This window comes from Takifugu rubripes, chromosome 17 (genome assembly GCF_901000725.2).
Source record: "Takifugu rubripes chromosome 17, fTakRub1.2, whole genome shotgun sequence".
Taxonomy (NCBI): domain Eukaryota; kingdom Metazoa; phylum Chordata; class Actinopteri; order Tetraodontiformes; family Tetraodontidae; genus Takifugu; species Takifugu rubripes.
The window spans coordinates 3,966,504-3,982,347 of record NC_042301.1 but is presented as its reverse complement, the minus strand read 5'-3'; the positions used below and the strand labels follow the sequence as shown (position 1 = coordinate 3,982,347).

Here is a 15,844-nt window from a genome sequence, read left to right as displayed (position 1 = left end):
GCATTTATTTACAGAGATACAGCTCTGCTGAAGGGCCCGGTGATGTCGAATTAATCTTGTGATTTGCAAAAACACATCTTTGTTTCTCAGAGAAACTGAACACGGGCGTTCAATTTTTGTAAAATATAATGCTGCTCACGTTGTTGTTTGAGCTTTTTGCTTGTGTAAACTGTCATTTTAAACCAGGACAAATGGGTTTGACACTCCTAAACGTCTGAAAGAATAGTGAAAATATAAATAAAACGCACTTTTGACACTGTACCTCAACTTTTATTGAGAAAACACTTCTTCGGAACCCTACAGTTTCAGTGCAAAAGGGTACTGCAACTGTAAACGGTGTCTGACACAGTGTAACCTGTGGAAGTTTGACCTGTCGAGCATCATTCCTCCTGCTGTCTTAAACCAGGCCCCCCGGTTTTGACGCCCTTGCGAGGCCTTGAATGATAAATTCAAGGTTAACGATGCGGCAGCTTCAGGTAGCGGTCGTCGTACCAGTTTTTCCACAAGCCTGATTGTGCACAGGCAACAGTAACAGGGGTCAACACGCCAGTTTTTAGACTAATGCTACCATTGACAGACTCCCTGATTGAGTCACCACACTGCTGATTGATACCGGTTCTTAAAGGAGAGGCGACAACCTTGGGCCGAAGGGCAACATACTAATGCTTTCGATGTTATGTTGCCTCTTTATCGCCTCTCCAAACACAGCTGAAACCCGCTGGTTTCAGAAGCGGCTCAAAACGCAGAGTCCTCGTGTCAGTTTCCAGAGAAGCAGGTGAATTTTCCATCATCAGAGTGTAGATCATCATCGTGTCAGGTGATGATGCCAGCGAAGGTGTTCAGCGGCAGAGGAAGTCCTTTGTTCATGTACTTGCTCAGGCCTGTGTCGTTCTCCTCGCTCAGATTGTATTTGGACCTCAACGCCTTCTGGAGGCAGTATCCAGGGTCCAGGCACGGGGACACCTCGATGCTACAACACAAGCAAACCAAACAGTTGGAGTCACAAAAGGCCCAGATTGGCACAGTTTTAGATCTTGTGCGGGATTTTCAACAGTTCTCATCCGCTGAAATTATTTTTTACTCATTTATGGTGTTTTCTGACTTAGATTTGAGCAACAAAAAAGGTTTTAGTTGAAACTCTTCATTTCCTACTGCTGGCGCACAAGGCTGGTGCTTGGGTATTTACAGAGAAAATGCAGTTGCTGCCCAATTGTTCGGTTCTCTTTTCTCGGTTTCCTCTATCTACCAGTGAAACCAGCATCGTTTATCCACAGAAACCCCCCCATGACATTTTTTTTTGGCAAAAACTCTAAGGATTCACTTCACATTTAAAAGAAATGTGGTTCTCTCACCTCTGAACATCTCTGTAGGTCCTGCGAGGATCTTTGTCCAGCGTCACGCAGAAAGCCCGACTCTCTATGGAGCGGATTCTGATGTTCCTGGTCCGAATTTTTGACTCCTGACGGGGTCAAAATAAAATGAAATGATCCTCTTGGCTTCAACAACAGCTGTGAGGAAGAGCAGCCGTGCGCCTGAACTCACCACATTGCTGTGTTTGCTCTTCGCCGGAGACTCTTTGAACGTCATCGTCAGGCAGTTTAGATCTGCGACGCGAACACAAGGAAACGGTCAACGTCCGAGTGAGGCAATTCGAAGGATTTGAGATGCGGTACTGAACCTTCGGCTTCACTGGAGGGAATGGCATTGATCTGAACTCCCGAGGTCCTGACTGACAGCCCTTTGTCAACGTCTCGGCCGCTCAGCGTCACCTGCAGGCGTACAAGACTCAGCAAGACGCAACTGGCAAATCACAACACGCGAGGCCACAGGAAGCCACGGTGACAATTCTAAGAAAAAGAAATAAGGAGAGGCTACTTGCCTTTCTGTAATTCAAGGAAACAACGGTTCCAACTGCCTCCGCTGAGTTCTTCTTCTGCTTGCTCGCTTCTGTTCAAGGAAACACAGTCACGACGTTCAAGACAAATTTCAAAATTCAAACTTCGCCTTCAACAGTTGACCAAAAGGTCACCTTTAACCAAGGCTGTGATGTGGCTGAGCTCCGGAACCTCCATTTCTAGATGGGTGAGGAACACTTCTTCGACAGCATCCCTTTTATCTCCTGTGAATGTGATCTAAAGGAAAAATGAGGGACTTTTACAAATGTGGTCCAAAGCGCCCCAGATTTCCACCCATAAGCGCATCAAACGCCACCTTGACGAAGTAGATGGTGAAGTAGACGGGCTGCTGCCCCATGCGGATGTAGTAGGAAATGACATCAGACACAAAGTGGTCTTTGGACCTCCCAGGATTGGTCTGTTGCTGTAGAACATTAGAGACACAGAATGAAAGACGCGCTTCTTGTTCTTCCTGGGCTTTTGGCCCCTGGGGAGGTTTCCTTACCATTTCAGGGATCATGTAGCCTAAACTTCTAATGTTAGAGTTGTACCATGGGTCCACCATGCTCAGGTAGGAGCCAAGAGAGCAGGGATCGCTGGGTTTAAGGAGGTGACCCTAAAAGAAGAAAAATGCAGAAGAGACATAAATAAGACCTCGCAAAATAAGGCGTAAATCCAAGCCAGTAGAATTCGTCTGTCCATCTGTCTCTACACTCTTCATATCAAATGTCCAATGTTTGTTTGCAAACTGATGCTGATTTTTGTGGTGAGGACCCAGGAAAAGATTTCTTCTGATGCCAATTCTTCCTGGAGGTCTTCTGCAGTCTTGATTTTCCAAACCTTATCTTGACCTCCGCTGTTCCTGTCACTTCTTCATAACATTTTTATTTAGAGTTCTAGGCAACCGCTTAGAGCAGGGGTGGGGAACTCCCGGCCTCCGGGCCATATACGGCCTGCGAGACCATTTCTACCGGCCCGCAACGCAATAAGATTTTTATATTTTATATGTGCACTTATACAGTGGGACCGTTCGCTAAACTCCGCCAGCTGCGAGTAGCAGCGGTAGCGTATTTTTGCCTTTCGTATCCTGAAATTTCTTTCGTAACAAGAGGAAATATTTTCCCGTTTTCTGAGATAAAACAGACGGTTATGTTATGTCCGAGTCAAGGTCAGGGTCAGTGAACACAGCATGTGATGTACGTAGTGGGCTGGACTGATTGACACGGACGGAAAATGCGACGAGTTGAAAGGAGAGATGAGTTTGGATAAAAATAACGCTCTTCGTCGGAGTTTGGAGGCTCAACAAGCAGCTTTCACACGACCATGTACCGACGGAGAGAATATTACGCGTGCAAGTTTTGTGGTGAGTGAATTAATAGCCACGAAGCTGAAACCTCACGCCGAAGGAGAGTTCGTGAACGCGCCTCGTAGCCGCCGCTGAGGCGCTCGCGCCCGACAAAGTAAAATTGTTTCAAAGCGTGAATTTTTTTTCGTGAATAACTATTGAACTAAGACATATATTGTTATGATTCCAGTGGCTAACGGTATGTTTTTATGGTCAAGGAATCTAAATATGTAGTCAAAGTATATGTGGGACTAATATTTATGGTGGAAATCACAATATGCCAGGAATTGTTGCGCTTGGCGGAGGTCTGCGCTCTCCGAGTGATTTCTAGTTGTTATTATTATTGTCTTTATCTTTCTTTTCATTCATTTTCTTGATTATCTTGTTGTATTGCAGTTTTTGTGAGTAGAGGCATCGAACAGGCCCTTACGGGTCTCTTGCCTCAACTCTGCACCTCTTTTTTTTTATTGTTTTGTATGATCATGAAAATATATTTTACTTGTTTGTCATTTTATTCTATTTTTTTTTTTGGTGATTTTATATGCATGTGTGCTAAATAAATAATTCAAACTCAAATGCAGCAATCATGAGACTTAGCAACACAGTGGTTATAGACTTTTTTTTGTCTTTTTTTTGCATCCCTAGGTATGTGTTCATAATAGTATGGCCCTCGGAGGACTTTATAAAAATTGAAATGGCCCTCGATATGAAAAAGGTTCCCCACCCCTGGCTTAGAGGAACCCGTGGATGCCGGGACAGGATGAATGGAGTCTGGGTATTTCTGAAGGTTTGATCCCCTGGAGGTCACAACTCCATTCTGTGGCACTTCATGGCTTTTTGGAGATCACTTCATCTTCCACTAGCTTACATGTAATGACATCTAACCCAGAGCAGCTTTATTTACGCCTTTATTTCTGTTATTGTCAGGACAGAGCTGAAACCTGCAGAGGGGATGATCTAAATGATCTACCTTGGAAGGTGAGATGGGTGATGTTGTATTGTGAACAGGGATGTAGTAAAACTGGAGGTTGATCTTCATGGTGAGGAAAAGCCTTCGCGCTTCCCTTTTCCTGTAAAACCAAAACAAATGCGTGAGGTGTGGGGTGGGCGCTTCACTGCACAGCGGCACAAATGCACTGAAAAAGGTTTGGAGTTTAGAACGCGGAACGACCAAAATGATAGAAGAAGTGGCCGCTTTCATTTCCAGAATTTCCCTCACTCGCACTCATGTCGTTCATTTCCTTTATTTCTGAATCCGGCCGCTCACCTGAATAAGTAGTATTCCTTTGCCAGGCGTCCCAGGATCCTGTCGTCTCCAATGGCAACGATCCTGGCCGTAAAATGCCTCGGCTGTTTGGGGAAGGAGCTCGTGCTTCCCACTCTCCTCTGCAGGGCCCCTCCTCTTTCTCCTCTCCGTCCATTCCCGCCTCCTATGGTGTTCGGGTGGTCCTCCAGGCTGTCCTGCAGCAGCACCATGCTGGTCTTCATAGAGGGCTTTATCCTGAAGCCTCCAGCCCGCGACAACCTCGAAGACTCCGGCTCACTGCGAATACAGACACGTTTCAACCAACGACAGACTTAGAAACGTTGATAAAGAAAAACAGACGTTCAAAAGAAGACATGAACAGAGGAAGTTAGGAAGAGAAGGACACTACAGGTGATCAGATCAGGTGACCACATCGTGAACTTGCTGGGTCACAGGTTGACGAGCTCAGCAGTCAAACATGGAGCCTTCCAGCACTTTTTATGCACCCTAAAATATTAAATGATGATAAAGTGGCTCCACGCGACCATGAAAATGACCATGAAACCGTCTTTTAATGTTATTTGACTGACTTCTATTCCTGTTACTTTGTCTTGGCTGTAGATTTTTCTAGTCTTTGGTGCTTGAAATAAAGGAGTGGCACATTTGCCTTTTGCAGTGCTCCCACGAGTTGCCCGGGCCGGTGCTTTCCAGAGACGGCGAGGGCTCGGCGCCGGGCGGCAGGTCTCTTTCTATGCCACTGTCGTTGGACATGTAGGAGAATCGAGTAATGTCGGCCGGCAGGAGATCGTTGAGAGATTCCCCCAATTCCAGGTCGTCCTGCTCCTGACTGAGGGAGAACGGCTCTGACATGGAGCTGGATCGAAACCACTTGGACAGCATTCGCCCTGTCGGATCAGGAAAAGACTAATTACTCTAAAGAGTAACACCTTTAAATGGTTGAATTTGACACATTTGCGTCATTATTTTTACATTTGCCACTTAAATGTATTAGGAGCGGTTTTCCCTGTGCAATTACAAGTTGTAATAGTAGAACTATTTATGCAACTCTACATGAATGCCACTAATTTTGTGATTAAGACAGTGTGGAGATACACAAAAACGATCCGTGAGTACTTTCTTTAGGTCAAAACGTGTTTGTTTTCAGTTCAGGTTTGAGTCTGTAGTTGCAGTCAGACCCTCAGTGGGGTCTTGGGCCACTTACAGATGTCAAAGCTCTCCGTCCACATGTTGAAACTCATCTCCGGATTAGGAAGGGGGCAGTCACACAGCGGCCCACTGGAAAAGGATTCTGCTGTACACACATGGGGCGGAAAGGGAAGGAAGAACAGAGGAGACCAAAAGTATCACAACGACATTCAAAAGAAGTCAAAACTTCCTCTCTGGGCACACACACACACACACACACACATACACGAGCTGCTGTGTATTTATCCCCCAATCTCCCTTCGGATGAGCAAATTCTTGTCACTGGAATAAATATCCGGAGAAGTGATAAAAATAGACAACAACCTGGACCAGTCTGGTCATGGAGGAAGCAGATAAATAGAAGGAAGGTCAAGTGCTTTTCCGCGTGTCACTTTATGATACAGTTTTTACACTGAGTATGCAGGCCAAGGCAGTGACTAAAAAAGAAAAAAATGTCCAGCATGAAATTGTGCCTGGACGTCTAAAACTAACCTCTGACTCAGCCACGCCAGAACATCCTGACTCGTGGGGAAATAAAGGAAGATTGCAGAAGATAAAGATAGATGACAAAAGGAATGCAGAATCTTTTATTTAATTCTTGGAGACTTGGTGTCCTCCCGTGCCAATTCCATTCAGTTCTGTGACAGGTGCAATTGGGACCCAAAAGCAGCACTCTGGAAAGCTGGGAGCGTTGGTAATGACCTTTACTAGTACACGGGCAGACAGGAACTCAGGCAGACAAGGAAGCAGTCCGTTCTTCAGGCTCGGGGCCCACACAAAGTCGGGCAGGGGTGACAGAGAGGGGCTTACAGGAAATGAGGCCGACGATGCAGCAGAGCAGACCGGGGACGAGCAGCAGCGAAGTCGGGGCCAGGTGAGCAGACAGGAACCAGAAACGCTGAGGCAGAAGTCGTGGTCGGGGACAGAAGGCTGGCGAGTTTACCGGGAGACAGGCGGTGCAGGCAGGTCAGAGGCAAACAGGTTCAGCAACAGGAGGTCAGGCAGGTAGGAAGTGCTGGAGATGGAAATGCTGAAGAACAATCTGGCAAGGAGTGAGCGTGCAGGGGGAGGCTTATAAGCAGGGCTGGTTGGGAATAAGCTGTAGCTATGCTAGCAGGTGAGTGGAGTTGAGCTGATGGGGTGGGAGTAGCTGGCAGGTGGAGTGGAGCAGAGGCAGGGAGAGTGGAAAATTACTGAGGCAGAGGGACCGGAGGGAACTGGGGGAATGGGGCTGTGACAAGTTCCTCATTTGCGCAATCATACTGGGCCCAAAGTTTGCAATTTTTACTGCCTCTTCTCCTCTTACCTGCGTCAATTTCTCCGACAATCTCGCTGTACAGCTGCTGAAGGCGGCCCCTCAGGGCGCCTCCCTCCCCTCTGCTGGCCTCCTCCACGCTCTGCTCTACGGTCGCCATTACTTCCTGAAAGTACGACTCGACGTCTTGGCCCATGTCCTGTCTCGAAATACACGACACATGCGCGGGTGAACACGGTGGAAGAAGAGCACGGACGGCGTCGGTATTAATAGCAAAGCGGTTAGTAGCGTGTGCACACACACTTCCTGCTGGGGTCTTCCTTTAGGACTGATGCCAAGAATCATTTCCATCACGTAGCTCAGGACAAACACTGAATCTCGCCATGAATCTGTCCTGTGGGACGAATACGGACGGTGTTTTGCAGAAAATTCAGAAACAATAAGCACCTTCACTTTGCTCCAAACCCAAAAGCAGGAAAGAAGAAGTAGAGCAGAGAATATGGATATTGTAGGACTCTGGTTAGCGTAAAAGTCTTCAGGTGCAAATACAGAAGGCCCATTCGGTGAGGAGGCCTCTCTGTAGAACCTTCCACACTGTCAGAACCCAATTTACAAAGCCTAGATTCCCATCTGAAGGCTAAATCAGGTCAATAAGTTGGGTTCTTCAGATTTGAATAAAGGCCTCTGTCACCCATGCAAGAGCTCATGACGGTTAACGCCGAGGACGACATGCCCTTTCATAATGTCTGACGAAATAGAAATGAGACAAGCAGGAGTTAAGTAAGTCCAAAAGAAAACATCACAGGATGAAAGAACAAGCAGAGCTTTCAGAGATCTCTATGCAACAGCAAGAGACACCCCACAGGGCCGTAAAAAGAGAAATGAAAAAGAGCACAATTCCACTCACGCTGAGGGCTCGAGCCAGTTTCCTCCCATGGCAATGTTCCGCTCCCAAAACAGCCTGGAGGACATGTTGGACCACACAGCGCATATGATCCAGAGGTTCGAGGGGTTCCCGCGAGGAGGGCGTCTCAATATCGCTGCACAGGACTTGTCCGACAGGACCCGAGAAGACATCCGGGTCAGCGAGGACAAATACTCTGCGGGGATTTAAGCGACAAACCAGACGCTTTTGTTCACCTCGGGTTTTTCCCTGATGTGATTAACATACCTTCAGGTGAAGGACTCACCGTTCCTGGAATGGGTAGTACTCGTTTTTAAGACTCTGTTCCGCGGTGAGCATCCTCTGGTACGTCACACCTGTTGATCAAAACCCACATTTTAGTTGATAAACTGGCGTGAAGCACCAGGGCGACGCCGGGCCATGTTGCTCTGGGACTTTTGGTATGACTGGTCCTTCATTGAGGCCATTCTACATTAAAAATGACGCATTGTCAAACCTATGAGATCTGTCAAAGAAATCTTAGAACTGCTCTAAGACTAAAAAATAATTATAGGTTTTGCGTTGCGTTGCTTTGTGTTTTTGTTTTGAGGCCATTGTGATTGAATCCCGGCAACCGCCTCTGCATTTCCTGTTGGGTGAGTCTCTTAATTTCCGGGTGCGTGGACTGGCGTTGGCGGTCGCCTGTCTCGCAGGTGGTCAGGAGTGTGTGCGGTACCTGGAGTGGAGCGCTCCATCTTAATCTGCTGGCTGCAGCTCAGGCCTACGCTGCAGTAGGGCTGCGGGTGGGTGAGCAGTCGCTTGCAGACGTCGTAAACCTGTTTATACAGCTCATCTGGAATGTAGGCGGTCTGGAATATCGAAAAGGAACGTTTGAAACCAGCGAAGAGGCTACCGGCTAACTAAACAACGCAACGGGAAAACAAATGGCTCTGAAACGCGTTGGAGGCGGCGTCCCTCAGAAAGGTCTAAAAGGTTTTTTGGCACTCAGGGTAATGAGTAATAATCTACCTGAATAATGGCGTACATCAGCGTGTGCAGCAAAGGAAGGATGCATTTGCGAGCGTTCCGTCTTTCAGCCTGGAGAGAACGCACGTGCAGTTAAACTCGTGTAAACAAAAGCAGGTGGTGCGAAGGCGAGGACGTTTCCACGTGAAGGCACCTTCTCCAGCTCTTTAATCAGCACCCGCACCAAAGATAAGCTGTTTTCAGGATTGTTCTGAACCTTCTTGTGCAGTGTCCACCTCAGCATGCCTGCACACAAAACACACACGCTCACAGTCTTAATCCCCCCCAAAAATGCCACATGACCAACGAGAGATCGGCCATCCCCACTGCTGACCCGGCGTGCTTAACACAAGGCATTCATTGTAGATGGCGGATTATAGCGCCGCTTTCTTAAAGATATATAAACACTTGAAGGAAGCAGTTTACTTTTAGTCTGCATCAGATAAAATAAAAACGCTCTTCTTCAGCATCGAGATAGAGGAAAAGTCACACGAGAGCCGAGAGAGCTGATACAGATCTCCGTGGTTTCATTTTTTTTGCTTTCGCGCCGCCTTAAAGGGATCTCGTCGTACCTTTTTTGATGCAGTCTGCAGCCTGCGGCGTGTCGCATTCTCTGGGCAGGACTCCCTGGATGCTGCGATACAAATCTTGGTCTGAAACCTTCGGGGAGCAGCCGTCTGAGGGCAAAGATCAAAACATTTTCCAGCATCGCGATCGGCGCCATCCACGGCGTGATGTGTTTGTACCTGTCGCCTCCATGCTGAACATCCTGGTCAGGCTTCCACCTGCTGCCGATGCCGTCGTGGTCTCATATTGCACCGACTATAAGTGGCCAGGAGATCAAAAATCATGTCAGTCTTAAAACTGATACGCTAAAAAGAAGATGAGGGGGTGCAATGGCACCCACATACTCCCTCAAAAAGGCCCTATAAATAACCCTGTAAAACCACTTACTATTTCCTCTTCCTCTGTCCTACACAGGTTGGTGAATCATCTCTCAACCCTACGCAAGGGTTCATTCAAAGTAACATTATTTCGCGTGTGTGTGCAGATGTGTGTGTTAGGAAAGAACTTTTGGTGTATTTTCTCTTATGAGGGCGAGAGACAGGCCATCAGAGCTGTGGGCAGACAGAAAATTGACCATTGGGGATGAGGGGCTGTTTTTTAGTGTGTCTATTTTAGACACTGTTCCAGTGAAGCCAGCTCTTCGGGGTTAGGTTCTAAATCTGGACTGTCTCCAAACTTTTCCTGGAGAAAACATCAACCACAGATTCCTCAAACTCACTCGACACGCCCCAGTCGGAGAAACGTCAGCAACGTGGTTCCTCTTTAAAGAAGCGGCACTTACAAAAACAGCGACTTCGGGGAGCTGCTTCAGCAGCTGAGCTGCTTGTCTGACCACAAGCTTCCGGCTGCCTCCAAAGTCTTTCGCTCTCGCTCCGGCGTGCTCGCGTTGACATTTCAGGCGACACTCTTTTCAACCGACACACTTCTTGCCGTGGCGCAACGTGCCCAAAACACGCTCTTGTGCATGTCATGTGTGCTGCTCTTGCAGGCACACATGCTAACGCTCGCTGCCTTCACCACACTAACAGAGGAACCATTGATGTGTTTGGGGAGCTGACGCACACACAACATTTCCTGTCAGAATGAGTGGGCAGAAGATGTTCTATATTTAGTGAGAGAACGAAAGAGAAGAATACAGAATACAGCCACGCATCAGCCACAACACAAGGCCATTGCACTGTAAACAAGGCTGTAAAACGAGCTAAATGGCTGCTACTTGTCTGTTTTCTTCACAATAGCAATCAATGGGGCTACAAAAGTGTTGGCATGAGCGGCGGCATTGAGTGCCAGCTGGCAAGCCAATCCCACAATAACACTTCAACAAACACTGACTGAAAATGAGATTCCTGAATTCACTTTTAGCGTACGATGGTGTGATGTTGTTCTACTTCTAAAGGGTGAGAAAAGCAGCTTTCTGCAGCAGGCCGCCGCCGCCGCCGCCACCGCACACCACCAAGCCGAGGTATCAAACAATGCAGGCAAAGAGTAAGCAGGAGCGCTCTTTTCCGTTTAGGCACGCTGCACACATTTCAGAAAACAGGAAGGACCCGAACAAGCGTGGAAGTTCAAAGGGGGCAAGAGCTGTGGCGATAGGCGAGCGTACGTGCGACTGGAAGTCCCCCTTCCGGGAAACCAAGGAAGCTTGTAGCACAGATGACCTCCGTGTCTGTCAATTATAGTGACATGAAATGAGTGTTAAAGGGTGAACTGTGAACCGTGCGTGGTCAGAAAATCAGCGCTTGTTTCACTCAGGGCAGTGAGGATATCAATCAAAATGATTTCCTGCATCAACGTGCAGGACAATATGAGGAAATAGTCCTCTGTGTGTGTGTGTGTGTGTGTGTGTGTGTGTGTGTGAGTGTGTGTGTGTGTGGGAACAAAAAATAAATAGGGGCAAAAATCCCACTGTTGATGTTAGTTGACAGTGGGCACACCTATAAATCATATACTGTATATACGTGTCTGCCGGTCCTTCACAGGGGAACATGAGGGTTTTAAGAGCTAGCGTCGCATCACAAAGGAAAACGCACTAAATGGCTCCACAAATTCAGCGTTTTTGACATTTTCAGACAACCTTTTCATCAGGCGGGCCTTTGTCATGGAAGAAAACCACTGGAGCGTCACTTTATGTGCGTTAACTTCTCGATTTGTTCTGAGAATCATCGCCAATTCAATACGATACAACACTCACAAGCATCTATATATTGTCTCGAGGCACTTTACAGGAACTCGGGCCCGTCCTTAAGAATGTACAGTAGCAGGAAAATATTCCCTTTAAACAGACCCAACGTTCCTGCTCAAGGAAAGTAGAAGAAGGGAAGATGGAGAAGAAAGCAAAGACCATCCAGGTCATTCAAATACAGTCGTCATGGTTTGATACAAGCTGACAAAGCTCAACATAACATTTCATAATTTCAACACAGCAAACTGTGACCATCGGGATCTGTGTGCACCCGATGGCTGCGTTTATTTCCTCATTTCGTTTTCTGGACTAGCTGCCACGTCAGGTGGTTTTAAAAACCTCCTGCAGCCGCCGAGTTCCGATAAGAAGTCACGCTCCTTCCGAGAAATGACCGATCTGCTCGCGGTCTGCAAGAGTGTTGTCTAAGAGACGAGGCCCTTCGGCAAAGAGTTCCAATAGTACCGTTTACCAGAAACTGGCATGAATGAAAGTGTCAGCTTTGGACTGGGGTTAGTCGAGGGCGCTGTCACCACGGAAGCGCTGACATAAAAATGTCCCGACGCAGCAAAGTACTGAAAAAAAGGAAACGGATCAGCTCAAAGTGAAAGATGACAAGAAGACAGGGAGGGGGGTACAGAAGCACAAGAGTAGTTCAAACCAGAATCTGAGGGGGGTTTCTAGAGTACCGTAGCTTTAAATACTCTGGAGCAGGGGTGTCCAAACTTTTTGCAAAGAGGGCCAGATTTGATAACGTGAAGATGCCCGGGCTAGTAGATCCTTCTGATGCTTTTTTAACCAGAAAAGTTACATGCAAATGTACACTATTATAAAACAATTTTCATTGTCACAATTCTCTTTATTTTAAATGGCAGTGTAACCAAATATAAGCCACTCAGGCAGACGTGAACAACTCTAAAAACGCAATTCTGCCTTTAATTCATATCTGGAGAGTCAGATAACATTGAAGACTGAACTGTATGGAATACCTTAAATTTCCATGAGTTTGATAAATGTAATGCAAAGTTGTCTGTTATCATTCAAGTTTAAAACAAGTAAATTTTGCTCTTGTCTTTTACAAGATCTACAAGAAAGGAGGAATTACATTTTAGTGATTTATTTATTCTGTTAGTGCCAGCGGGCCATAAATAATACATTGTAAGACTGAAGTTGCGGGCCGTATGAAATCTTACCGCGGGCCGTGATTGGCCCCGGGCCGGCCTTTGGACATGCCTGCTCTGGAGCATAAACAGCATCCCACCAGCTTCCTATATATAACAGGAGAGGAGCCTGATGGGCTGTCGACTGTCACTCAGGTGATCTCAGCAATGCACAAAAAACAATGCTGCTCAGAATTTAAGGGTGGTGCTCGCTACGCCTAGGGCTTATTAGGTGGTGCCGCGCTCCATTGACAGGTGGAACAACTCTACTGTGCAGATGGAATCATAGAAATTGGATCATAATTGACTTTGATTTGAAAAGCCCATCCCTCCTCCGTACAGCGGCTTTTGTTCTCACAAGAGTCGCTCTTTATCCAGTTATTCTGGATACGCTGCAGCTGATGTAAGATTGCGTGCGGGGAATTGAGATGCGGCGCCAAACGAGAGCGTTTCTTCACATCACATCTCAGGGGAGACTCTGCTCGGGTAATGTGGCCCAAATGATGCAACAGCAGCACGAATATTAACATTAATATTAACACAGTGGACGAATGATGGAGCCGCTTAATGTTCAGGGGTTCTATACACACAGTTTACACCACTTTCAGAAGGTTTCTCCCAACTTTGATTCCTTATCTAAAATTGATGTTCAAACCAGTGGAGTTACATTATTTTAATCCTTAAATCCTTTTAAATCTTTAAATTAAACCCCGCGAGAAGACAAATCCACCACAGAAGCAGCAGGAACAGGCAGAAAGCTGCCATCCCAGAGGAAACATCAAGGCCTTTATGTCCTTTTGCCGTGTTTATGCGACAAGAGCAGCGCTGCTGAGATCCAACTGTGAAATCAGGATCAGACTTCAACACGATATTACATCACGAGCACGCTCACACACACACACACACACACACACAGCGTGAGGGCCGTAAAATCTACTGCCATCTGTGATGCCATCAAAAAGTAAAATTAAGGGTTAACGGAGGGCAGCAGCCAAACTCCAAAGGTTTCCTTTGGTTTTTCTTTGTAAAACAAGAACATTTTTGACCGATTAGGACCATTTTTTATCGTCACATTGAAAAGAAAAGAGGAGGAAGATCCGTCGTTCATTGTGGCGTGCACCAGTCAGACAGATCACCATTACCCGTCCGGGCCTGGACGTTCTGTCGTTTCTGGCGTCGAGATCCTGGCGGAAGTTCTTTAAAGTTCTAAGTAAACTGTGAGGTGGAGCCTCCAGATATGGGGAATTTTGAGGCCAGGTCAACTCTTCAAACTCGAAGAAATATTTTGGCTCTGTGTCACAGCTCACTCATTATTCCCACGAAAGGGTGTGCACGCTCTGTAATTCTGCTGGGGAGGGTGGTGCACGTCGCACCATTGCCGCCAGCCTTCTTCCCACAGTGCAGTTTGAGCTGCAGCGGCTCCTCTCTCGGACCTTGGCACCTGGGCCAGGTCCGTGACGTTGTTGCCGGGTTACCACTGGTCCTTGCCTGGGCCACTTTAGAGGCCGACCACTGCGGACCAGGATCGCCCCACAAAAGCTGCAGTTTCAGGGATGCTCTGGCCCAAAGCCGGCCCTCGGCTAACTCTTTTAAATCCTTCCACCTGTCACACCTAATTTTTCACAAAATCCCAATGTTATGCCTGAAAGCAGAATTCGTATGTATGAAAGGACAATTAGCATCACTGTTACTGTTTGTCCTTAAGTTAAAACAAATTCCTCTTGATTGCATGTTAAAAGCAGGCATACGCCTAATGAAGACTGGAATCCCCCTTAATTCCAAAGTGGTGGCAGGAAGCTCACAATTAAAACAAGGACGATGGGAAATGCAGCTGTGCCCCGAGATTCCAAACAGAGAAAAGTACCAATGTGGGAGGGGGGCCAATAACTCCTGTCTTCCTGCGTCAGAGGTCGAGGTGCAAGATTTTTAACTCAAATACATCTGCGGTGCCCCCCCCCCCCCCCTCTCTCTCTCTCTCTCACACACACACACACACACACACACACACACACACACACACGTCCTTGAACGTTCCACAGATCTGTCAGGTGCAGCAACAGAACAAGTGCACTACGCAACAGTCCTGCACAAGTGACAGAAAACATATCAATTAGAGAAGAAATCGCGGTTTTTAAAATGGGAGGGGGGGGGGGGTGTTAAATAAAATGACTTGAAATCAGTTTCCAGAATCGACTCACGCATCGCGTTAGTTACAACGTTCAAACGTCATCACGAGCGCGCAGGCGGCAAACTCTATCGTCTCAAAAAGGTTTCGGGAGGACAAAACGAAATAGCCTTACCTTCTGGAGGACTTTATCCAGAGTTAAATTGTGCAGAAAAGTCCGTTCGTCGACTGACTCATTTCACAAGAAACTAACAGCCTGACAGCGACCGTAAGCCGGTGACCACGCCCACCGCCGCAGCCGACCAATGGCGTTAGAGTAGACCTTAGATAGATAGATAGATAGATAGATAGATAGATAGATAGATAGATAGATAGATAGATAGATAGATAGATAGATAGATAGATAGATAGATAGATAGATAGATAGATAGATAGAGCGAAGTTATTCACGTATCTGTATTCCCCCCTTCAAGTCATACAGCCTCATTTCAACTGAAGACAGAAGATCGACGCCGCCGCCTGGTGGCCACTTGTGTTACTACGTTAATCTCAAGGAAGGAAGTTTATTTGATTTTTTTTTTAATTTAAAGTATAATGTCCCTTGTTGTATTTAAATGCACTTTGCATATTAAACGAAGTTTCATAGCAGCCACGAAGAATCACGCAACAGTTCTATTATATTCTTTCAAAGAAATGAATAACTTCTCTCGTCGGTAGCTTTTTCCTCATCTTTATCATATTTTTTAAATTTTTGGGTAAACGCCCTGTATACATGTTGGGAATTTGTTTGAACAATGCCCATTCATTACAGTTTCAGCGGGAAAACAAAGTTAATTAATCACAAATGAAGGACATTTTTTAAAAAAAACAGCATTTTGGAATGACCTTTGCACTCACATGTGATGCTTATCTATGAGCATCACATCATCAAGTCCTGTCTGAAATCTCTGTAGATGT

General features: G+C 46.6%; 1 protein-coding gene across 2 annotated transcripts; it reads right to left on the bottom strand.

Annotated features, from left to right (window-relative positions):
- Positions 1 to 248: 248 nt before the first annotated feature.
- Positions 249 to 15,190, bottom strand: pik3r6 (phosphoinositide-3-kinase regulatory subunit 6). 2 transcript variants are annotated; one of them, XM_011612430.2, is made up of 21 exons: positions 15,063 to 15,190; positions 9,603 to 9,678; positions 9,429 to 9,533; positions 9,011 to 9,102; positions 8,860 to 8,928; positions 8,567 to 8,699; positions 8,138 to 8,207; positions 7,855 to 8,047; positions 6,999 to 7,146; positions 5,709 to 5,798; positions 5,154 to 5,391; positions 4,508 to 4,783; positions 4,211 to 4,310; positions 2,401 to 2,511; positions 2,212 to 2,319; positions 2,030 to 2,132; positions 1,880 to 1,947; positions 1,679 to 1,769; positions 1,543 to 1,604; positions 1,353 to 1,459; positions 249 to 970 (listed from the first exon to the last, which is right to left on the bottom strand). In XM_011612430.2, exons 2-21 carry the CDS (start codon positions 9,622 to 9,624, stop codon positions 814 to 816), a joined length of 2,343 nt encoding a protein of 780 aa, XP_011610732.1. In that variant the 5' UTR covers positions 9,625 to 9,678; positions 15,063 to 15,190; the 3' UTR covers positions 249 to 813. The 2 variants fall into 2 exon arrangements, with proteins under 2 accessions (XP_011610732.1, XP_011610733.1); XM_011612431.2 differs by having other exon boundaries at positions 5,709 to 5,795.
- Positions 15,191 to 15,844: the final 654 nt, after the last annotated feature.

Excerpts from the sequence above, each read along its gene's own strand:
- pik3r6 (XM_011612430.2), bottom strand. The coding sequence starts at position 9,624 with ATGTTCAGCATGGAGGCGACAG. Across the intron at positions 9,103-9,428 it reads TGCAGACTGCATCAAAAAAG|GCATGCTGAGGTGGACACTG; the intron begins GTACGACGAGAT and ends TTTTGTGTGCAG. Across the intron at positions 8,208-8,566 it reads GATGGAGCGCTCCACTCCAG|GTGTGACGTACCAGAGGATG; the intron begins GTACCGCACACA and ends TTTGATCAACAG.